This window comes from Staurois parvus, unplaced genomic scaffold (assembly GCF_062004578.1).
Source record: "Staurois parvus isolate SC_StPar_1 unplaced genomic scaffold, SC_StPar_1.0 ptg000275l, whole genome shotgun sequence".
Taxonomy (NCBI): Eukaryota; Metazoa; Chordata; class Amphibia; order Anura; family Ranidae; genus Staurois; species Staurois parvus.
The window spans coordinates 1,255,559-1,281,057 of record NW_028318071.1 but is presented as its reverse complement, the minus strand read 5'-3'; the positions used below and the strand labels follow the sequence as shown (position 1 = coordinate 1,281,057).

At 43.3% G+C, this 25,499-nt stretch overlaps 1 protein-coding gene across 1 annotated transcript in view; it reads left to right on the top strand.

Moving 5' to 3' along the window:
* The window catches only part of PYGM (glycogen phosphorylase, muscle associated), a 580,472-nt gene that overhangs the window by 503,479 nt on the left and 51,494 nt on the right, over positions 1 to 25,499 (top strand). The window contains exon 17 of the mRNA XM_089681655.1: positions 784 to 991. Within this exon, the coding sequence (XP_089537781.1) occupies positions 784 to 991 (208 nt within the window). The remainder of the gene's footprint in view (positions 1 to 783; positions 992 to 25,499) is intronic.

The following is a 25,499-nucleotide window of genomic DNA, read 5'->3' as shown; positions in this document are numbered from 1 at the left end:
TTCAAATTGTGATAGCACTGAAAGCTGAAAATTGGCCTGGACAGGAAGGGGGTAAAAGTGTCTGTATTGGAAGTGGTTAATTCCCCCTTTTTCACTTTTTCCACTCTTGGTGCAATCTTAACCATAGCTGTTGATGAAAGTACAGTAGATAGGAATGGATTTTTGAAGTGCCCATACCAGGGCCAGCACTACCACTAGGCGAACTAGGCAGCTGCTCAAGGCGCACTGCCACCTAGGGAGCAGTCATGGCCAGGGCCACTGATACCGTAGTATGTCTGGCCCTGCTGTAACATTAATTATATTTTTCCTGGGCCCCATCAGTTCACCAGAGGGGCCAGGAGGTGAAGAGCAGAGAGGGACTCTTTTTTATTTCAGGTGGTTAAAGCAGCACTGTGTTTTGCAATGCTGATCAGTGGCGGCCTGCTGTGGCTGCTCACAGCCTTTGAATGGCAGAGTGATTCTTTCACTGGCAGAGTGATTAGCCCTTCCTTCACTGAGGAGGTTGGAAGGAGAGGCTGTATCCCGGAAGTGGGAGGGCATTCAACAAAGAGGGAACCCGTTGCACAGGTTAGCTTACAATTTCTGTTTTCTGAGGTACAGAGATACAGCCATAGACTGTATAGAGACATACATCACCTTCTGTACTGTGCGATCATCATCATGATAATGATGACGATCACATAAGCACAGTGAGATGCTTCCTTTTAGTTCTTATTTACACTTGTATTTGATAGAAAATATGCTTCACTTGAAATTATGACTTGCTCCTTTTATTTTCCTCAGTAATTCCTGCTGCTGATCTGTCTGAGCAGATTTCCACTGCTGGAACTGAGGCATCTGGTACAGGAAACATGAAGTTCATGCTGAATGGGGCTCTTACAATTGGCACCATGGATGGAGCTAATGTAGAGATGGCTGAAGAAGCAGGAGAAGAAAACCTTTTCATATTTGGCATGAGAGTGCCTGATGTAGAACGTCTTGACCGTGAGGGGTAAGAAAATTTTTTTTTGTGCCAATGCAAAATTCCTAACTCCTCTAATGTATCCTAATGAGACTGGACTGTAGCTCCCTAAGATAGCTGGAGGATTAGGTGTTCTCCTCCCTACAGCCTGCAGGGGGTGTTAGAGAGCTGGTACTGAGAACGCACCTCAGTCTCAGCATGGCCCTGCAGGGGAGTGAAGACAGTCTGTCCTCCTTCCACTCTCCCCTTGTCATGTGACTTATCATATGACTGGAGAGAGGAAGGAAGAGGTGTCTTCATTGCAGTTTGTGATCTGTGAGTACAGGGTGAAAGAGGCGGGGGGTGTGGGAACAACTCTAATGTGTGGGGGCACTTGATGTAAGGGGGGACTGTAATGTGTGGACGGGTCACATATTTACAGCAAGGCAACGTTTTGGAGTCTGGCCGGACCCTTTCATCAGGCATGTCACATGCCTGATGAAGAGGTCCTGCCAGACTCTGAAACATTGCCTTGCTGTACCTATGTGATCATTCATTAAAACGTTTGGAGCCATATTGGTGATCCTCTGTGTGCTTGTGACATTCTCCCTTGCTGATCCTGTTCGGTTCCACCCAAGAGTCGCTTCAGCAACCACTTATACACACAGCCATTTTTAATGCAGGAACGTGTGCATTTGGATTGTACACTGATGGGGACACCTGATGTAAGGGGGGACTCTACTGGGAACACCTTATGTAAGGGGGGACTCTACTGGGGGCACCTGATGTATAGGGGGACTCTTATAAGGACACCAGATGTAATGGGACATGCAGATTGGGACACCTGATGTAAGGACGCACACTGTTGGGGATACCTTATGTAAGGTGGTTATATTTTCTTTTACTTGAAATATGTATGTGATTGGCCTACTTTTATGTTATATTAGAGAGCAATTCGGACCTTGGCTGGAAAAAAATTTTAGCAACTGGACCTCCTTGAATTTTAATTTATTACCCCTACCCTAGGTGGCCATTTTTGCATTGCAAGATTGTGTGCAAAATTGTCTGTGTTCCTACAAAGCACAAAAACAAACAGCCCCTTTGCAGGTGTGCAGTGGTGTAATTAAGTCTTGATGGCACAGCCACACACCTTGCTTTTGCACTTATTCACCTGCAGCAAACATATGGTAACAAAATACCATGTGTTTTGGTGCAGCACAATCTTTTAAAAGGTTATACAGGTTTTACATCTTTTTGTACTATATTTTATTTTTCATTTGTTTTGTATATTACAAAAAAATTTTGCAGTGTGCCACACTACAGTATTCAGGTTTGGCTTGAAGAAAAATTGGAAACCCTACACGCGATGCATATGTTTTCATGCACTTTCATGAAAGTTTGTGTGGAAAATGCTGAATGGACTGGCTGTGCAGGTCTATAGGGGCACCCAAATTCAACAGCAATCCCTAATGGGGTAGTGTTACCTAAATATACATCCAAATCTCTGAATAATGAAAATTTCATTTCGGGGGGGAAGGGGAAATTACACTGGGGGAAAGACTGAGCTGGGTTATACTGGAGGACAGATTGACCTAGATAGAAAGGATTTTATTGGGGGCAGACTGAGCAGGGGGATTATATTGAGGGGGTTGTTTTATTCAACCATGCCCCTTAAGCCCCTCCCACCATTAACCCAATTTGGCCACATTCACTGCTCGCATTTCTCTTCCACAGTACTTTGTGCGCCCAAAGTGGCCCCAGGTCTTTTACAATCCTACCAATGCCCCTGGAACAATGAAAACCTTGCCCACTCTTGGCATACTGAGCACACCACTTTTTTATTTATAAAACTATGCAAGATCATATGCTGGGCCTCATTGACTCACTGATTTCATAAATAACCCCTGGATGTGGCAGAGAGTGGATGGCAGCTCTTGCTCTGGGTGCTGTGACCTAGAACAGGAAGTTTTCTTGTCCCTTTGGTGATTACGGATAGGTTAGCTGTAGCAAACCAAGGATATAAGAGAATTGACAGTCATGGTGCTACAATGTTTAGCCACAACACGTGAGCCAATCATTACACAGTAGGGCAAATAAACAGCATAGGGAATAGAACTACTCTAATACCTAGTTAAAACAACAAAAACAATTTAAAGTGTAGAATAGCAAAGAGTAAGGGAGGGTGTGTTTGTTTATTTTTTACATCTGTGTCCCATCGGGGAGGTTTTCCTTCACTTTCTGTCCCATACCAAAACAGGAAGTTAGAGGAAATCCCTCTAAAGTGAAGGGATCTCTGGTTATCATCAGGGTCACCAGAACTAGTGTCCACACTGAAAGATTCCCCCCCTCACCATTTCTTTTCTGATGACAACTGAAAAGTTGGGATTTTCTTTTAACCACTTGCCGACCAACCACAGTACATATGCTGCGGCAGGCCAGCACCGCTGCGCAAAATCACGTATATATACGTGATTTTGCATTTCAGGTAGGGGGCGCGCACGACCGCCCTACCCACGCCACTGATCACGGCTGTGGGTGTCAATCACCGGGTCCTGGCCAGTGATTACCCGCCGAAGCCCGTCGATTACCGGCAAACACTGATGGAGCACGGCTGCAGCATTTACACTGCAGCTCTCCTCCCTGTCAGTTTGAGCACACTGGTCCAGATTGCTGAGCACAGCCTTCTGGATCAGTGTGTTACAGTGAAGCACACTCCCCCGCCCCCTAGTGAAACATTCCACTCGCACACAGTTAACCCTTTGCTTGCCTCCAAATGTTAACCCCTTCCTCCCCATTGCCATTAGTACAGTGTCAGTGTTTTTTTTTTTTTGCACTGATTGGTATTGGTGTTACTGGGGATGTCAGTGACCCCAAGTCAGTTCCCCCCAGTGTCAGAATGTCCGCCGCAGTCCCACCATAAGTCGCTGATTGCCGCCATTAGTATAAAAAAAAAATAATGAATCCCAGTATCTATACCGCCATTTGTAGACGCTATATCTTTCACATAAACCAATTAATTTACACGTATTGGGATTTTTATTAGCAAAGACATGTCGCAGAATACGTTTTGGCCTCAATTTATGAAGAAATTAGCTTTTTGTAATTTTTTATTGGATATGTTTTATAGCAAAAAGTCAAAATGTTTTTTTTTTCCAAATTGTCGGGCTTTTATGTTTATAGCGCAAAAAATAAAAAATGCACAGGCAATCAAATACCACCAAAAGAAAGCTCAATTCGTGGGGAAAAAAAAGGACAGAAATTTCATTTTGGTACAGTGTTGCATGACCACACAATTGTCAATTAAAATAACGCAGCGCCGTAACACAAATCGCATCTGTAACTGCTTCCTGACCGCCCTATAGCAGAAATACTGCTACAGGACAACACGGATGCGCAAAATCATATACATATATATATGTGATTCGCGCTCCCGTGGTTTTCACGCCCCTCCCAGATAGTGTCAAATTGCCCCTCAGTACACCAGTAATCACATTTAACCCCTTTTTCAAATACAAAAAATGCAGCGCTTGAGTGTATAATACAGGGAATTAGCATGAATAACAGATTTAAATGTTCATATTTCAACATGCACCAGATTCCACATTCTTAAATTGTTAAAACAATAATCAGATGAGTAATGAAGATCTATCCGTCTAATCAAGGTGCATATAGTGATGGTGATGCTAAAATCATAAGTTCTGTGATGTATCCAAAGAAATCCGTGACTTCCGTGATAGGGGAATGACTGTATAATGCACTAACCAGATAGCGCAAGTACATGCGCATTGGAGTATAATGACCTACTCCTGGTCACAGCCAGATGGTCCTCAGCGTGAAGCCCTCAAGGACACCAGTGCACCACTCTTGCCGTCTCCTACCACCAGGGGGGGTGCGCCTCTTTACAGTAACACGAAATCACTTTGTATCCTCTATCGCCAGGATTGGTGTACTTTCTTATCAGGAGATCATCTCAGGGGCTCAGCAATAAGACCCAAAAGAAAGAAATCTTGATAGTGTAGTATTTTATTCAAAGGTAAAAAAGTAAGTAATACACTTACATGGTAATGTCCAAAAAGCTGATGCATAGAATCCAAAAAGATGGCCGACAGTCAGATGCATGAAACCAGTGGATAATAAATGGTGTGAGAGGTGTCCTTATCCCTAACGCGTTTCGTGGCAATGGCACATTATCAAAGGGAAGTCACGGATTTCTTTGGATACATCACAGAACTTATGATTTTAGCATCACCATCACTATATGCACCTTGATTAGACGGATAGATCTTCATTACTCATCTGATTATTGTTTTAACAATTTAAGAATGTGGAATCTGGTGCATGTTGAAATATGAACATTTAAATCTGTTATTCATGCTAATTCCCTGTATTATACACTCAAGCGCTGCATTTTTTGTATTTGAATTTTGATGAATGGGGTATACGAGGTTTACCTATATGCTAGCAGCTTGAATCCTATCATATCCAGCGCTCGTCCCTCTCTTCATATATTGTATACATTTAACCCCTTGATTGCCAGGAACACGCTCATACACAAGAAACCTCTATTGCTAGTATAGTGTCTGAACAGAATAATATCTTTGAGCAGACAGCTCTAAACCAGCGTTCACATTAGTATAGTGTCCCCAAAAACGCAGCGTTAGCAGGATTAGCCCTGGCACCTGCCAACACCTGCGTTTAGCCCCTACGCTTACCCCCCCTTCTCCCCCAGCAAGTGCAGTGTCAGTAGGTCACTGTCACTTGATACATTGCACACAAAACTGCAGTGTTCGCAGAATCAGCACCCGTACTTCCCACATTCACTGCCCAACCCGGAATGCAGATGGAAACACCAAAATGTAACTACTCCCATTGATTTTTTGGAGCTGTTTTTCATGGAAGATCTGTATGAATTAATTGTGGATCAAAGCAATTTATATGCACAACAATTTATCGCCGCCAACCCAAATTCAAACCTTGCCAGACGAGTCGCATGAAAACCCATTACGGATTCCGAATTAAATTGTTTTTGAGCCTAACCCTCAACATGGGCATTACTAAAACAAATGAATTGCGGTTGTATTGGTCCACAGACCCGATTCATCATATGCCCGTGTTCTCTGCTGCCATGGCCAGGCATAGATATGAGAGTATAATGTGTTTTATGCATTTCAATGACAACACACTTTATCGTCCTCAGGGTGACCCTGAATTTGACCGGCTCCACAAAATTCAGCCCCTCGTAAATCACCTTAACCAAAAATTTGCAGATGTCTATACTCCCCAGAAAAACATCTGCGTTGAGTCCCTCATTCATTTTTCTGGCCACCTTGCATTCAAACAATTTCTCCCCAGCAAGCGTGCCAGATATGGGTTCAAGATGTATGAGACCTGTGAGAGGGCAACAGGCTATACATATAAATTTCGGATTTACAAGGGAAAAGATGGAGCCCCCCAGATTCCCAGACTACATGTGGAGTAATGGCAAGATAGTTTGGGATTTTGTGTCATCCTTTTTCCATATGGGGTACCACTTATACGTGGGCAATTTTTATTCAAGCATGCCACTGTTTAGACAATTGTACAGTCTTAGAATTGGTGCATGTGGCACTGTGAGACCTAATGTGCGCCCACCATTAGAAGTGGGTGTATGCAGGGTGGTATATTCTAATGGTGGGCATACCACACACTTTTTCTGGCAGAGATTTTTTTTTTCCATTCAACCCACAGGCTGCATACAAAAAAAAAAACATAGCATATATACCCAACAAGGACCAGCGACGTACTGGTACATCACTGGATTTTGAATGCTTATACCAGGATGATGCCTACAGCTGCAGGCAACATCCTGGTATCATTTTTTTCAGCCAGCGATTGCCTTCCATGTAAAAGAAATCTTAGTGGCTAATTAGCTGCAGGATTGCTTTTACAAGCAGCGGAAGATGATGCCACCCCTCCTCCGCTGCCTTCTCGGGCAGTCCCGTGCTATCGGGAGAACCCGAGAATGCAGCCGGTTTTTCTGCCAGCTGACCATAGAGCTGATTGGAGATCAGAATGGTGCCAATCATCTCTATAGTCTGAAGTCATGAAATGCTCGTAGCTTCCAATTTCTTAGTTTCACAGGATATAAACAGCGCCTTTTGTAAATTGGGAAAGCATCTGATCACACCGCTCTTGATTTGATTAGATAATGTAAGGGCATAGGAGATATCTAGAGTCTGATAGAACCCAGATTTTTCAAAAATGAATATAAGACAATGCCCCTTGAAGTTATAGGAGATATTTGCATTACCTGTGATAGCATTAAAAGTAATCAAAAAAATAAAAGGGACAGTGTAAAAATAATTTAAAAAAATCAAAATAACTTAAAAAAAAAAGCATCCTCCCCCCCCACGTGTGCACACCTGTGTTTGAGTGTTCACCCTGTGCCAGTATGTAAAAAGCGGTTGCACCATGCATGTAAGGTATCGCTGTGAATGTCAGATCAAGGACAGCAATTCTAACACTAGACCTCCTCTGTAAATCTAAAATCGTAGCTTGTAAAGGCTTTGTAAATCGTTGTCTATAAATATTAAAAACGTATGCAGTTTTTCGCTATTGCATGGGGCATGTGCAGTTTTATTTGGTATATATTTACTCAGCCTATCATTTTTTTTATATTCTGCTAAATAATTGGCCAATATATTATGTTTTTGTGCATTAAAAGTAAAAAAAAGTGTGTGTTTTTTTTTTTCTAAATTGCATTTGAAAAATCACTGCACGAGTACTATGTGACATAAAAAATTTCAGCACCCATTTTATTCAGTAGGGTGTATGCTTTAAAAAAAAAAATAATGTTTGGGGGTTGAAGTTAATTTCCTAGCAAAAAAATACAGATTTTTGTCAGGTGAACAAGTGTCAGAAAAGGCTTGGTCTTAAGGTAGAAGAGTGAGTGATGTGTGGCATAAACTTCTAATGCTGTGCATAAAATGCCCCCAACCCCCAAAACAACCACTTTCTGGAAAGTAGACACAGCAACCTATTTGCTGAGAGGCATGTTGAATCAATAGAAGAATTTTATTTTTTTACCAAAAGTTTTTGGAAAATGAAAAATAAATTTTTTTCTTCTTTTTTTTATTTACACAAAAAATTGTCACTTAAATGATTTATTGCTCACACATTCCATGGGTATATGTGTAATTACACCCCAAAATACATTCTGCTACTTCTCCCGAGTATGGAGATACCACATGTGAGAGAATTTTTGGCAGTCTAGCCAAGTACAGGATACAGGACCCCAAAATCCAATAAGCACCTTCAGGCTTTTAAAGGGCTTTATTTATTTATTACACTTCCTGACTACCTAACACAGTTTCGGAGGCCCTGAAATGCCAGGACAGCGCCAAACCCCTCCCCCCCAAAAAAAATGACCCCTTTTTGGAAAGTAGACACCAAGGAATTTGCTAAGAAGCATGGTGAGTATTTTTCAGATCTCGTTTGTCGCCACAAGTTTTTGGAAAATGAAGAAAAAAAACAAACATTTTTACTTTTTTTATATTTCAAAACCTTGTGAAAAAAGGAGATCTGCAAAATACTTATCATGCCTTTTTTTAAATTCCTTGGTGTGTCTAATTTCCAAAAAGGGGTCATTTGGGGTGGTTTGGTGCTATCCTGGCATTTCAGGGCCTCCGAAACTGATGGGTAGTGAGGAAGTGAAATGAGGAAGTTACGCACCTTCAGGCTTTCAAAGTGGTCATTGGATTTCAGGCTCCTGTATGTGGCTAGGCTCCCAAAAAGTCTCACACATGTGGTATCCCCATACTCGGTAGAAGTAGCAGAATCTATTTTGGGGTGTAATTCCACATATACCCATGGCTTGTGCGAGAAATATATAATTTAAATGACAACTTTGTGTAAAAAAAAAAAAAAAAAAATGAACAAATGTTTTTGTCATTTTCCAGAAAAGTGTGGAAAAAAAACAAAAAAACAAATCTTCCATGGACTCAATATGCCTCTCAGCAGATAGCTTAGGGTGTCTACTTTCCGAAAAGGGGTCATTTGAGGGTGTTTGTACTGTCCTAGTATTTTAGCACCTCAAGAAATGTGATAGGCAGTCAGAAAGTAAAAGCTGTGTAAATTCCTTTATACCATAGCTTGTAGACGCTATAACTTTCACACAAAGCAATCAATATACACTCATTGGGATTTTTTTTTTACCAAAAACATGTAGCAGAATACATTTTGGCATAAATTTGTGATGAAATTTTAGTTTTTTTGGATAATTTTTATAACAGAAATGAGAAAATATTTTTTTCAAAAATGTTTTTTTTTCCTCAAAACATTTTTTGTTTAGAGCGCCAAAAATAAAAAATGCACAGGTGATCAAACACCACCAAAAGAAAGCTCTAGTTGTGTGAAAAAAAAATGACATCAATTTCATGTATCTTATTGCATGACCACGCAATTGTCAGTTAAACTAGTGCAGCGCTGTATAGCAAAAAAAAAAAAATGGGGTAAATTGCTGTATCTTTATCATAGTTTGTAGACGCTATAACTTTCACACAAAGCAATCAATATACACTTATTGGGATTTTTTTTTTTTACCAAAAACATGTAGCAGAATACATTTTGGCCTAAATTTATAACTAACTTTGAGTTTACTATATCTTTTTTTATAGCCGAAAGTAAAAGATATTGTGTTTCTTCAAAATTTTCGGTGACAATCAGGCAATGCTTCATCAAGCTGCGGAGTCCACCACCCCAGTGATTTTTTCACCTTGTTCAGAATGATAATTAATCGCTTTGTCCCAATGAGTGAGGATTGCATTCTGAAATGTTCTTGTTTGCCACTGAGCCCACTAAATCATTGGGAACGTGGCAGTCATTGAACCCAAAATGCTGAGGCAAGTTCTGGCTCACAAGAAAGTTGCCGCCAGAGCCCATTTCACTTTGTGGACCAGTGGGCCCACTATTTCCTGTGGCAGCTGAATTACATTGGCTTGGGTGTCCAGCAGAGCTCTCAGGAAGACCATCTTCTAAGTATGGTGTAGACTGCTCATCTTCCAATTTATCAGCCACCTGAAGTGTTGGAGAGTGTAAATCAGCAATTCCCGAGGTTGAACAAGAGTATTCCTGTTGCTGGCCTGTAGGAATATGTCATCCAGATACTGATGAACTCTCAGTCCCCTTTCTCTCAGGAGTGCAATTACTGGCAGTAGGACTTTTGTAAATGTTCTGGGGGCTGTAGATATTCCAAAGAGGAAGCTTTGAAAGTGAAAATGCTGGTGATTGGTGGCAAAACTTTTGGAAAGCCGGATGAATGGGCACGTGAAGATATGTGTCCTATAAATCCATGGACATCCAGTCACCTAGATTTATCACAAGCAGGATAGACTGAAGACTTTCCATCTTGAAAGGTTTGAGATGCATTCTTCTGTTGAGGCCCATCAGATATAACACTGGTCAAAGATCCCCAGTTTTCTTCTTTGCCAGGAATAAGGGTGAGAAGAACCCCTTCCCTTGTTGAGAGAATGGAACCTCTATTATTGCAGGTTTTTGAAGTAGCTGCAAGGTGTATTTGGTTAGAATTTCTCTTCCCCAGGTCTGAAGGAAGTCTGGTCGCTTGAAAATGGTCGCTTGGGAAGTTCACTTTTGAACCGCCACCGATGTCAGGGGTGCTCAACTTTTTGAAGAGCGAAGGCCACTTAAGTGATTTGGTAACTGGTCATGGGCCACAATGAAACAAAATTACATAGTTAGTCTGGTTGAAAAAAAAGACACAAGTCCATCTAGTTCAACCCATAAAAGGGAAACAATCCTATACTCACAGTTGATCCAGGGGAAGGCAAAAAAAACAACAAAGTGTGTTCAATTTGCTCCAGCAGGGGAAGAAATTTCTTCCTGATCCCCCAAGAGACACTCGGATATTCCCTGGATCAACTTTACCTATAAATATCAGAATTCAGTTATATTGTATACATTTAGGAAAGACTCCAGGCCTTTTTTAAAACAATCTTCTGAGCTGGCCAGAACCATTCTATTCCATATTTTCACTGCTCTTTCTGTGAAGAAGAATTTCCGTATTTGGAGCTTAAATCTCTTTTCTTCCAGACATATAGAGTTCCCACTTGTCCTTTGTGATGACCTTAGAGTGAATAACTCTACACGGATTTCACTATGTGGGCCAATATATGTATATATGTTGCTCATATCCCCCTTTAATCTCCTCTTCTCAAGAGAGAATACATTCAGTTCCTCTAATCTTTCCTCATAGCTGAGCTCCTCTATGCCTCTTATCAGTTTGGTTGTCCTTCTCTGAACTTTCTCCAGTTCCCGATATACTTTTTGTGAATTTGTGCCCAAAACTGAACTGCATATTTCAGATAAGGTATTACTTATAATTTGTACAGGGATGAAATTACGTCTCTCTCTGGAGTCTATACTTCTCCTAATAAATGAAAGGATTTTGTTCACTTTGGAAACTGCAGCTATTAAGCTTATGATTTGCTAGAACACCCAAATCCTTCTCCACCATTTATTCCCCCAGTTGTACTACCCCTAGTATGAATGCTGCATGCATACTTTTAGACCCCAAGTGCATAACTTTACATTTAGCAACATTAAACCTTATTTGCCACATAGTTGCCCAATTAAACAGTGCATTGAGGTCGGCTTGTAAGTTGGAGACATCCTGTAAGGATGTATTAACTGCATAGCTTGGAGTCATCTGCAAACATTGAAGTCCCAGACCCTATATGATTTTAAATATATTAAAAAGTATGGGTCCCAACACTGAACCTTGGGGTACACCACTAACATCATTAGACCATTCAGAGTGTGAAACAATTAACTACTACTCCTCGAATATAGTCTTTTAGCCAGTTTTCTATCCATTTACAAACTGATTTTTCCAAGCCTGTAGACTTTGCCTTACACATTAGCCGTGTGTGGGGATACGTGTCAAATGCTTATGCAAAATCCAAGTATACCACATCCACAGCCAAGAAATCAAATTTGTTTGACAACTTCTGTCTTTCATGAATCTGTTACTTAAAATATATTTTTTTCTGGCAAGAACTCACCTATGTGGTCTTTTATTAAACTTTCCAGTATCTTCCCAACTATAAAAGTTAGACTAACAGGTCTGTAGTTACTTTGTAAAGGCTTTGATCCCTTTTTAACCACTTGACCACTGAGCACTTTCACCCCCTTCCTGCCCAGGCCAATTTTCAGCTTTTAGTGTTGTTGTACTTTGAATGACTATTGCACAGTCATGCGACACTGTACACAAATTACATTTTTAAATTTGTTTTCAGACATATAGAACTTTATTTTGGTGGTATTCATTCTCCACTAGGTTTTTTATTTTTGCTAAACAAAAAAAGATCAAAAATGTTTTTTTTTAGTTTCTGTTATAAAATTTTGCAAACAGGTAATTTTTCTCCTTCACTGATATGCAGCACTGATAGGTTGCACTGATGAGGATGCACTTATGAGGCTGCACTGATAGGTTCTCACTTTTGGCACTGATGGGCATTGATTGGCAGCACTGATGGACACTGTTGGGACTGCACTGATGGACACTGTTGGGACTGCACTGATGGACACTGACTGGCAGCACTGATCGACACTGTTAGGACTGCACTGATGGTCACTTCTGGGACTACACTGATGGACATTGTTGGGGCTGCATTGATATCCCTTTGGGGCTGCACTGATGTCTTGATGTGTAAATATAGTTGCCGATTACCGGTTCTCTTCTCACGCTGTGACAGCGTGAGGACAGTGCAGCCGATAACCAGCAACTGTATTTACATTGTGATTTGCTGTGGCAATGGACACAGCTGATCACATGGTAAAAAGGCACTGTGATTGGCCCTTTACCATGTCATGTGATCAGATGTGTCCAAAGGACACAGCAATACCAGAGCTTGTCTGGTGCACGCTCCAGAGGGTGCGCGTGAGGCGTGGTTCTGGAGGACGTCATATGATGCCCTTCCAGAACTAGACGACAGCGCTGTAGCCGTCATTTGGCTATAGCCCGGTCATCAAGTGTTTAAATATAGGCACCACATTAGCCCTATACCAATCCAGTGGTACTACGCAAGTCATTAAAGAGTCTCTAAATATTACAAACAGTGGCTTTTGATGGAGCTAAATACTTTTAGGATTCGTAGGTGTATGTCATCTGGTCCAGGTGCTTTATTCACTTTTATTCTGTTTAAATATTCTGAACCATATAATTTTTGAGGCATTATTGATCATTGAGTTGTGTCAATATCATCCCCATTATGGACATGAGTACCCCTATTTTCCTTTGTAAACACAGAGCTAAAGAAGATATTTAATAAATTTGCATTCTCTTCGTCCCCGTTTACCCACTGTAGATTATTTTGTAAAGGGCCTACATGTCCAGACCTGACCTTTTTACTATTAATAGATTTTAACAATTTGAGGGGGTGTGTTTTACTTTCTTTTGCAATCTGTCGTTCAATGAAATTTTTGTGTCCTCGATTTCCTTTTTACATATTCAGTTACATTCAGAAATGGTTAAGAATTTAGATTTTTTAATCTTGAATAGCATAAGGAACATTTTCCTCCTGCAGCTGCTGAAGGCTGGCAGGAGGGAGTGGAGGAGAAGCCAGCTTTCTTCAGTTACAGGAGGAAAATGGAGAGAATTGGTTCCTGTATATGCTGCACAGGCCCCCTAGAGCATGGGGCAGGGTCACCATTGCGACCCCTGACGCTACGCCAGTGCTTGGATGGGTTTGGTAAACACACGTCTCAATTGTAGGGTTATACCACTCCCCAAACCACAAATGTAAATGAGCCCTTACTGCCCTGAACCCCCTATATGGCTGCTTTCACACTGATTCACTGCAGTTTACTAGCACCGCGGGTCCAGCGCAGTGCACCTACGGCTTTCCTGCGGGTTAGCTGCACTTTGCCATAGACCTTCAGAAAGTACACTAAACCTGCAGGATATAAAAAAAAAAAAAAATACTATGGCTCAGTGCAGCTAACTAGCAGGAAACCCGCAGGAGCACTGTGCTACACCCATGGATCAATGTGAAAGCAGCCTAATAGTTGTTAACTATTTAATATTTACTTATATGCCCATTGCAATGCAGTGTATATGTTGTTTAATACGCTGACCTTATCTGCATCTTCCAGTTTCTTCTTTCATCTCTCTCCAGGCTGCTAGAAAGGTCCCAGGTGTAGTGCACAGGTTATCACTTGGCATAGGTCAGGAGCCAGCAATACAGAGAAAGTATCGGCTTCTGTGGCTCCTGCTCGCTCCATGGCTGCCTGCTTCCTCTGCTGCTGGCACTGGCTCAATGCACTCTGATGCTCTGGGATGACAGATTCCGACCCCCGGCACGAGGTCACGGGCCCCATTAGAGGGCTTCAACGGCCACGTGCACCCCTGCTGTATGTGAACCCTCACCTTGTAAAACTACCCATTCAGTTTAAAATAGAAATGAAAGGCAAAACTTTTGTGTATAGATATAAAAAACATAATCCATACCTTTTTTCCATCTTTTTTATGAGTGATCACATACTCCCAGTTCTCGGCTGCCTAAGAGTGTTAGAAAGCAGGGAGAGATGAAGCAGTAGCACAATGATCTTCCCAGTGAATGCCCGTGCAGGGGAAGGGGGGGCAAGCTGTTAGCACCACCCTGATCATTGAAGAAGAGCAGACTTTGTTTTCAGCACAGCCAGAACACTGAGGAAGCTGTGCTCTCATTCCTAGTGTGGTCAGTTATTAATAGGAAAGCAGAGGGCTGACAGGAACACCAAGTACTTCACACAAAGGAAGCAATACAAAGAACAGGTTGCTTTTTAATTCAAAAACATGGTACAGCATGCACATATCAGGAATATAAAGTGTTGGGTTTATATATTCTTTAAGCTTCTCAGAGAATTCTGATTACCTTCCATCGTAAAACCCATTCAGTTGACGCTCTCTCTATTTTATGGAAGGTGCATAAAACAGTCCTCATAGGCCACATCATACAGCTTTCTTCTAGAAGGTAATGAGAATGAACTGCTCCTATTACAGAACTATCACTAGAATTATAACTAGAATAAGACTTCCTAGGACATTTAAATTCAAGCCCATCAGTGCTAACTTACGCTCTTTGGGCCATTGCAGATTTTAGCCTGAAATATCTGCTAAAGCTAAGTTGAGGTCTGTTCTGACTTTTTGCAAACAAAGGTTTTACGCAAAAAGTAACAAAGCAGACTCACCCCTTGCAGACAAATTAAAATGTCTTGCTTTAAACCAACACTAATTAGACTTAAAGCAAGAACTGGTCCAGGCAAAAGCAACCCCCCCAAAATGTTTAGCAGAGTTCACGGCCCAGCTTACAATGCTATTGTCTAATCTGTCTACCTTAAACCAACCAACTTAAGCTGAAACCTTCTTTGCCCAAATACATTTATCAAAGATAGCCCTCTTAACCTTATAGAAACAAATGTTATCCCCCTGGAAGTAACTGCTACTATGAAATCCCTCAAAAATTGGCAAATTACAAGAACCTAATGGTTTCTCTGCTCTGTTTTATAAAAAAAATTGCAGATGTGATGTCGCCCCATCTAACAGCAATTTCAAAGCTTCCAAAACCTTTTCTTCTGACTTTCTAAAAGTGCACATTGTTATGGTACCGAAGCAAAATAAAGACCTTCAGATTTGATCTAATTATAGACTGATATTTTTTGAACATAGATCTATTTTTTTTTTTAATTCTTTTATTTAAAATATCCTAAAATATACACTATGTTGCCAAAAGTACTGAGATGCCTGCCTTTACAAGCACATTAACTTTAACAGCATCCCAGTCTTCGTCCTTAGGGTTCAATATTGAGTTGGCCCACCCTTTGCAGCTATAACAGCTTCAACTCTCCTGGGAAGGCTGTCCACAGGGTTTAGGAGTGTGTCTATAGGAATGTTTGTGTCAAGGTCCTACCTTTTTCTGAGGTTATGTTACTCCATGTGCTGGCGTCCATCTTGGATTCTGCTGTGCATGATGGGAATCCTTTTATGCCTTCAGGTTTCTGTGGTCCATCCCCCAGAGGGGTGTGGCTGATGACATATAAGCCTGTGGCCCGCACATGCTCTTTGCACTTGTGTCTTGTGTCTTTGTGTTGCTATTACTCTGTTCTGACTCTCGTGACTCTCCTGGTATCTGATTCGGCTTGTGACTTGACTATTCTTTGTATTCTCCTTTGATCTGACCCTCTGTTGCTGAACCCGGCTAGTGACCTGTGATTCTTGCCTGCTGTCCTGTACTGTTTTGTCCTGTTGTTGTTGACCCCGGCTTGTCTGACTACTCTTTTGTCTCTTCCACCAGCTACACGCCATTGGCGGTGGCCATTACCGCAGCTGAGGTGTCTCGGGGGCTGCGACCTGGTTCCTGGCTGCGTCAAGTCCATCCCCACCATCAGGGGCTCTGGTGAAGGGCAGCCTGGGACTTAGACTCCGCGCCCTGAGGGACTTCGGTCTGTGGGTGGTGGTTGTCATCAGCCAGTGCGTTACATTGTTAGGCCTGCCTGTCCGTTCCTCAGCTCCTGCCCTGACAGTTTGACCATTCTTCCAGAATTGCATTTGTGAGATCAGTCACTGATGTCGGACGAGAAGGCCTGGCTCCGCTCTAATTCATCTCAAAGGTGTTCTATTGGATTGAGGTCAGGACTCAGGCCAGTCAAGTTCCTCCACCCCAAGCTCGCTCATCCATGTCTTTATGGACCTTTCTTTGTGCACTGGTATGCAGTCATATTGGAACAGGAAGGGGCCATCTCCAAACTGTTTCCACAAAGTTGGGAGCATGAAATTGTCCAAAATGTCTTGGTATGCTGACGCCTTAAGAGTTCCTTTCACCGAAAGTAAGGGGCCAAGCCCAACCCCCGAAAAACAACCTCACACCATAATCCACCCTCCACCAAACTGTACACTTCGCACAATGGAGTCAGTCATGTACCATTCTCCTGGCAACTGCTAAACCCAGACATGTCAATCAGATTGGCAGACAGAGACGCGCGATTCTTCACTCCAGAGAACACATCTCTCATGCTCTAGAGTCCAGCGCTTGAGTGCTTTACACCACTGCATCTGACGCTTTGCATTGCAGTTGATGATGTAAGGCTTGGATGCAGCTGCTTGGCCATGGAAACCCATTCCATGAAGCTCTCAATGCACTGTTGCGCTAATCTGAAGGTCTTTAGGTATTGACTCTGCAGACAGTTGGTGACTTCTGTGCATGGTGCGCTTCAGCATACGCTGACCCTGCTCTGTCATTTTATGTGATGAGTTGCTGTTGTTCCCAGTTGTTTCCACTTTGTTATGATACCACTAACAGTTAACCATGTAATATTTAGTAGCAAGGAAATTGCCACCTGTGCAATAAGTCCATCCGTGAAACCTATCACAGTACAAATTCACTGAGCGCCATTTCACAAATGTTTGAAGAAGCAGTCTGCATGCCTAGGTGCTTGATTTTATACACCTGTGGCCATGGAGGTGATTGGAATACCTGAATCCAGTGATTTGAAGGGGTGTCCCAATACTTTTGGCAATATAGTGTATAATTAGAACAAACCTGACATAACAAAAATCAACATTTCCACACAATAATAACAATACATAAATATACCACCATCAATTATAAATAGTCTTAATAATAGCAAAATTACTAATAAGTGCATCCATTCACAAAACTTTCCCTCAAAACCTTTCCCTCTACCTAAACAACACACAACTATACTCTCCCTCTAACACTCTCCCTCCACTGTTGCACTCACCCTATAACAAAATGAGAAATTAGTGACACATAGCAGATATCAGATACTTACAGTTGTGTTCAAAATAATAGCAGTGTGTTGAAAAAAGTGAATAAAGCTCAACATCCTTCTAATAGCTTTTATTTCCATACACACAAATGCATTGGGAACACTACACATTCTATTTCAAATCAAAACATGAAGAAAAATAGATCAAATTTGTGTTGTTCCTCTAAAGAAAATTGAAGAAAAGTGAATATTAGACTGTTCAAAAAAATAGCAGTGTTTGTATTCTTCTTTACAAACTCAAACATTCACTATATAAACTGAAAAATGTTTGAAGATTTTGCTTTTCTTTGAATGACTTAATGAATATTTCGTTGTATAAGCACTGTTTCTGAGAACTGCTGTACATCTGTGTTGCATGGAGTCAACCAACTTCTGGCACCTGTGAACAGGTATTCCAGCCCAGGATGATTGGACTACATTCCACAGTTCTCTATTTCTTGGTTTTGCCTCAGAAACTGCATTTTTGATGTCACCCCACAAGTTTTCTATTGGATTAAGATCCGGGGATTGGGCTGGCCACTCCATAACGTCAATCTTGTTGGTCTGGAACCAATATGTTGCACATTTACTGGTGCGTTTGGGGTCGTTGTCTTGTTGGAACACTCATTTCAAGGGTATTTCCTCTTCAGCATAAGGCAGCATGACCTCTTCAAGTATTCTGATGTATTCAAACTGATCCATGATCCCTGGTATTCGATAAATAGGCCCAACACCATAGTATGAGAAACATCCCCATATCATGATGCTTGTACAGCCATGCTTCACTGTCTTCACAGTGTACTGTGGTTTGAATTCAGTGTTTGGGGGCCGTCTGACAAACTGTCTCTGGCCACTAGACCCAAAAAGAAGAATCTTACTTTCATCAGTCCACAAAATTATTAATATTATATAGTATTTATAAAGCGCCAATAGTTCGCTCAGCGCTGTACATTACAAAGGGGGACAGAACATGTGACAGAACAATACCAATACAATGCAAAACATGAGGGGATTGAGGACCCTGCTCTTTCAAGTTTACAATCTAGGAGGGAGGGGATAGGGGCACAGGAGGAGATAACTGTGGGGGATGGAGTGGTAGGAAGAGTGGAGGAGGTTGGCAAGTTAGCAGGGGGTGGGGTAGGCTTCCCTGAAGAGATGGGTTTTCAGGATGCGCCTAAAGGAGAGGTGAGCAGGTGATAATCTGATGGGTTGGGGAAGGGAGTTCCAGAGGAATGGTGACACCCTGGAGAAGTCCTGGAGGCGGGCATGGGAGGAGGAGACCAGGGAACTAGAGAGAAGGAGGTCTTGTGCGGAGCGGAGTGTGTGTGCTGGGCGGTACTTTGATATTAGGTCAGTGATGTACTTCGGGGCAGTATGGTGGACAGCTTTGTACGTCAGTGTTAGGATTTTAAATTTGATCCGTTGCGCAATCGGAATCCAGTGGAGGGATTGGCAGAGGGGGGTGGCGGAGATGGAGCGGTTGGAAAGGTGAATGATTCTGGCAGCCGTATTCAGGATCGACTGAAGCGGGGATAACCAGCGGCGAGGCAGGCCAGTGAGGAGGGAGTTGCAGTAGTCGAGTCGTGATATGATGAGGGAGTGGATGAGCTGTGTAGTGGTTTCTGGGGTTAGGAACGTGGGTATTTTGCGATGTTGCGGAGGTGGAGTCTGCACGAGTTTGTTAAAGATTGGACTTGGGGCTGGAAGGATAGGTTTGAGTCCAGAATGACACCAAGTACTCTGGCCTGCGGGGCGGGTTTGATGGTGGTGTTGTTGGATGTGATTGAGAAGTCAATGGGGGGTGGTGTCCGGGCTGGGGGGAAGACAAGAAACTCGGTTTTGGAGAGGTTCAGTTTAAGGAAGTGGAGCGACATCCAGTCTGATATGTCGCTCAGTAGGTGTGTGATTCGGGCGGAGACCGAGGGGGTGAGGTGGGGGGGGGTTGAGAGATAGATTTGTGTGTCGTCGGCATAGAGGTGGTAGTTGAAGCCGTGAGAGTATATGAGTTGGCCAAGGGAGGAGGTGTAGATGGAGAAGAGAAGGGGCCCGAGAACAGAGCCTTGAGGGACCCCAACAGAGAGGGGGAGTGAGGGGGAGGTGGTAGCATTATAGGTAACGCTGAAAGAGTGTTGTGACAAGTAGGATGAGAGCCAGGAGAGAGCAGAATCTCTGAGGCCGAGGGAGTGTAGTTTTTTGAGGAGGAGGGGGTGGTCGACTGTGTCGAAGGCCGCAGAGAGGTCGAGGAGTAGGAGCACTGAATAGTGGCCATTAGCTTTGGCGGTTAGCAGGTCGTTGGAGAGTTTGAGTAAGGCAGTTTCAGTGGAGTGTAGGGGACGGAAGCCGGATTGTAGGGGATCGAGGAGGTTGTTGTCGTTGAGGTGAGAGCATAGGTGGGTATAGACTAGGCGCTCAAGGAGTTTAGATGTAAATGGGAGCAGGGAGATGGGTCTGAGGTTGTTCGGGTCATTGGGGTCCAGGGAGGGCTTTTTAAGTATGGGGGTGATGTGTGCATGTTTCAGAGGGGAAGGGAAAGTGCCGGAGGAGAGGGAGAGATTGAAGATGTGGGTGAGGGAGCGTAGAATGGAGGGGGAGGGAGGTCATAGGAGTTGTGAGGGGATAGGGTCAAGGGGGCAGGTGGTGAGGCGGGCATCAGAGAGGATCTTGGAGACTTCCTCGATGGTAGTAAAGTCAAAGGTGCGGAGTGTTGGGGGAGCTTCAGTATGAGGAATGTAGGGTGGGGTGGAAGTGGAGGTCAGAGCAGTGGTGGGGCCGTGGGAGAGGGGTGATGAGGGGGTAGCTGGGTGAGGGGGAACAAGGTTGGAGGGAGTTTGAGCAGCGACAAAGTCCCTGTGGGTTATGTCGAAGGGGAGGGGGGATGAGGGGGTAGCTGTGTGAGAGGGGACGGGTTGAGAGGGCGTGTGAGTTGCGGCGATGTCCTTGCAAATTGTGTCAATCTTGTTTTTGAAGTGATTGGCAATCTCAAGGGCGGTGAGTGAGGTGCTGGGTGGAGGTGGGGGGGGGCGAGAGTAGAGAGTTGAAGGTGGAGAAGAGTCGTCGAGGATTGGAGGAAAGGGCCTTGAAGAGGGTCAGGAAGTAGGCTTGTTTGGCTGCGTGGAGGGAGGAGGTGTAGGTGTGGAAGGCAGATTTGTAGCGGGTGAAGGCTTGTTGGGATTTGGTTTTGCACCATAGTCGCTCCAGGGCACGACTGTGTCGTTTGAGGGTTTTGGTGTGATCAGTCTGCCAGGGCTGGAGCAGTCGGGGTCTGATGTTGCGTGTGGTTAAAGGCGCTAGTGAGTCAAGGGCTGTTGACAGCGCGTTGTTGTAGGCAGTCATAGCCAAGTCGGGGCAGGACAGGGGGAGGATGCTGTCATGGAGTTGATCAGTTGCAGAGTGGAGGGGGGCAGGGTTAAGGTTGCGGAGGTTACGGCTGGTAGTAGTGTGACATTTGTAGGGGTAGGCGTTGGAGGATGATGAGATAGAGAAGGTAATCAGGTTGTGGTCAGAGAGAGGGAAGGGGGTGTTAGTGAGGTTGTGGGGAGCGCAGCGGTTGGAGAAGACAAGATCAAGGATATTACCGTCGGAGTGGGTGGTGGATTGTATGCACTGTGCAAGTGCAAAGGAGGAGGTTAACCTCACTGGCGGTATTCCCGAGTGTAGCTCGGGGTAACATTTCAGTACCAAAAGCGGTAACCCCGAGCTACACTCGGGCTTACCATGCGGCGCTGCTCCGGCATGTGTTCTTCACTTACCTTACCCTGCGCTCCCACGATGTGTCCCCTGCAGTGTCCCCGGCCATCTCCTCCGGCCGATGCCGGCATCCGGCTTCTGTGTCCTGTCCCTGTGACGTCGGGACGTACGGGCGCCGCCGGCGGCGGGAAATTTAAAAATTTTAAAAAATGTTGTTTTTTTTTTTTTTCATTTTACACAGTAAAACATTGCTGTTTCAACCTATTTCACATACATATTGTCCCTAGTGCTTTGTCCTGCGCCCTGCCTGCATTTTGTCTGTTCTTTCTGCCTGGAAACTGAGAAATGTCCATGGCGTCCAAAAAGTGTCCCTTTAGGTCAAAAGCGGTTTAGATCAGCTAGAGAACAGCGATAGTAAATCAGAACCACTTGCAGAATTGAGTGATAATGATTCGTGGGGGAAATTCGTCATCAGAAACTGAAAACGATTTTGCGACTGAGCTCAGCAATGTGCGAACTTGGCGCTCTATTTCACATTTCAGTGTTTTTGGTTTGATTATATTATTGAATTAAATTTTTTATTATTTTTATATTATTTTTATGATTATTTATTAAATTATAATTTATGATTTTGTGTTTCAAATTTTATCATACCCGGGATGTTTACTAGACTCTTGTTCGGACAGATTTCAGTGAGTTTTTCCTAAAAATTACAGCCTACAATAAAAAAAATACATATTTCCATGCAAAAAAATGGTACCGCTTTCAGCACCAAAAATCTGAAATAATCATACCGCCAGGGAGGTTAAGTGGAGGAGATGGGATGTGTCCGGGTTGTCGAGGTTGACAGGGATGTTGAAATCCCCAAGGATGATTGTGGGTAGTTCAGAGGAGAGGAAGAAGGGTAGCCAGGAGGAAAAGTCATCCAGGAAGCGGGGTATGGATCCAGGAGGCCGGTATATCACAACAATCTTCAGGGGGGTTGGGGAGAATAGTCGGACGCAGTGGGCCTCGAAGGAGGAGAAGGATAGGGAGGGGGGTTTGGTAGGACTCGGAAGGTGCTCTGCGGTTACCGGAGCAGACCAACCCCACCACCTTTACGACCGTCAGGCCTGGGTCAGTGGGTCCAGGTGAGACCTCTGTAGGAGAGTGCAGCAGGGGAGGTAGAGTCAGTGGCCTGGATCCAGGTTTCCGTAATCGCCAGGAGGTTGAGGGAGCGTTAAACAAAGAGGGCATGGATGGCGGTAAGCTTATTGCACACTGTTTGGGCGTTCAGGAGTGCACATGAAAACGGGGGGAGATTTTAGGGAGCAGGGGGACAGATACTAAGTTGCGGGACGTGGAGGCGGGAGGGTGTTGTGCGGGTGAGGGAGGTGGTGGAGGGCCAGGATTCGGGGAGATGTCCCCCGCAGTTAGGAGGAGGAGAAGGGTGAGAAGGGTGGCATGGGAGCAGGATGTGCAGGAGCGTGAGAAACTACTAGTGGAGGTGTTCGGGTCAGTGGGAGAGTGGAGTATTAGGAGGAGGTGGTGGGTGCCGTAGAGGGGTGAAGGAAGCAGTGAGGACACAATATACAAGTGTTTGTGAGGAGCAGAGGGATATAGTGAATGGATTTTGGGAACGGAGGAGAGGAAAATGAGAAGGAGGAGTGGAAGAGGTATTTTGGGGAGATGATGAGAGCAATAGTAGGTAGATGATAGCAATGAGGGGGAGATGTACACGTTTTGGGGTGGAGCAGAGGGGTAAAGAAATGAGATTTGGGAACAGAGGATAGTAATATGATAAGGAGAAGAGGGGGCGTATTATATAAAGGTGCATGGAGTGGGACTCAGGTATGTAAGAGAGGTTTCCCAGGGTGTATGCTTGCAGTCTGTCCAGCATGCAGTAGGGTTTCTTGTTGTTGTGTCTTCCTGCTGCTTAAGTTCTCCTGCTTTAGTTCAACTGCTGTGTTTAACTGCATCGAACTCCTTCAACGCAGCATTCGATTACAAGCAGCACCCCCATCAGAGACTGCCCCCCATCAGTGATCTCCCCCCATGAGCTGATCTAAATTTATAGGGAGATGCTCAAATGAGCATTCAACTCCACCCCAATTAGAAGCTGATAAGGATCACATGAACAGTGGGGGATGTTTCATTGGGAGCAGGCTACAGTCGTAAACCTGAGTGCGGCTAGAGGTGAGGACTGGTCAACATATAGACAAATATAAATACACCATTTGTTCTGAATTTAACAGGAGTCAATGCGTTTTTCTAGTTAAGAGCGGAGATAGGAGATAGATGCATATACCTGTGAAAGTAGAGAAGGCATAATTAGACTGCTGTGTTTAACTGCATCGCACTCCTTCAACGCAGCACTCGATCACAAGTAGCACCCCCATCAGAGACTGTGACCCCCAAAATTTCTCTTTAGGCCAGTCAATGTGCTCTTTGGCAAATTGTAACCTTTTCAGCACGTCTTTTTTTTCAACAGTGGGGCTTTGCGGGGGCTTCTTGCAGATAGCTTGGCTTCACATAGGCGTCTTCTAATTGTAACAGTACTCACAGGGAACTTTACACCTTCTTTCATCTTCCTGGAGCTGATTGTTGGCTGAGTCCTTGCCATTTTGGCTATTCTTCTATCCATTCGAATGGTAGTTTTTCGCTTTCTTCCTCGTCTTACAGGTTTTGGTTGCCATTTTAAAGCATTTGCGATCAGCCTGAGCAGCCTATCATTTTCTGCACTTCTTTTTATGTTTTCCCCTCTCCAATCAACTTTTTAATCATGGTAGGCTGTTCTTCTGAACAATGTCTGGAACGACCCATTTTCCTCAGAATTTCGGAGAGAAATGCACTGTAACCAGCATGTACAACATTTGCTGCCTTCCTTCCTTAAATAAGGGCAATAATTGCCACCTGTTTTTCAAAGAATGAATGGCCTCACTAATAGAACTCCACACTGCTATTATTTTGAACATGCCCCTTTCAATTAGTGATTCAATTACAAAGAATCAGCAGCATGCATGTCATGACTGTTGGATTTCTATTACTCTACTACACCTGCTAGTAAATTATTTGCCATGTAGAAATATCATTTCTACCCAAAACAGTGATTGATCAGGTTAGTGATGTCTGACTGCTATTATTTTGAACACAACTGTATATACACTGCTCAAAAAATTAAAGGAATACTTTAAAAACACATCAGATCTCAATGGGGAGAAATATCATGCTAAATATGTATACTGATATGGACTGGGTAATGTGTTAGAATTTAAGGATACCCCACAGTTTGATTTTCAGGGTGTCTTTGAATTCAGTCCTCTCTAGGTTGATAATTTTAATTTCCATCAAAGTGAAAAAATGATGCAGCAGGCTAGTCCATTTTGCTGAAATTTCATTGCAGCACCTTAAATGATACTCAGTAGTTTGTATGGCCCCCACGTGCTTGTTTGCATGCCTGACAACGTTGCGGCATGCTCCTAATGAGATGACAGATGGGCCTTGATTCACTGAGATGTGAGTGTATTAGCAGAGACTGACCATTCAGGCAGACTCCGGTCAATCAATCAGTGGTCTGACCAGCGTCTAGCAAGCTCATTAACGAGCGTCTACTGACTACTTTGCCATTAGTGAATGTGGTATCCCGTCTGGCACATTTTTAGGTGCAATACCGGATATATTCGCTAGATGGCGCACAAGCGCGGGCTTTATTAACATTGGCGTCTTTCTGATAGAAAATTCTAATACAGCTGTACTATTACATTCTGAAAATTCTCTTTTGCTATTTTTTTTTGGCTGTTTCTCCAAAATGATCAGGAAAGTATTGCATTTACTAATGAATGTCATACATTTTATTTTCAAATTTTTCACACTTATATCTCAAATAATTTATATACTTCTAATTTCCCAATATAGTTATATATCTTCATTCTCTTTAATCACGTAACTATTCTATGTTAAAGACAACTGCAGCGCTATAAATGCATGTGATCAATAATGAACGCATGTAAAAACCAAAAAGTGCAAAGAATTGCAATAATGATGTAAACTGGTAAATCGTGCTAAAATAAGTTCATAGAATCATTCCTGA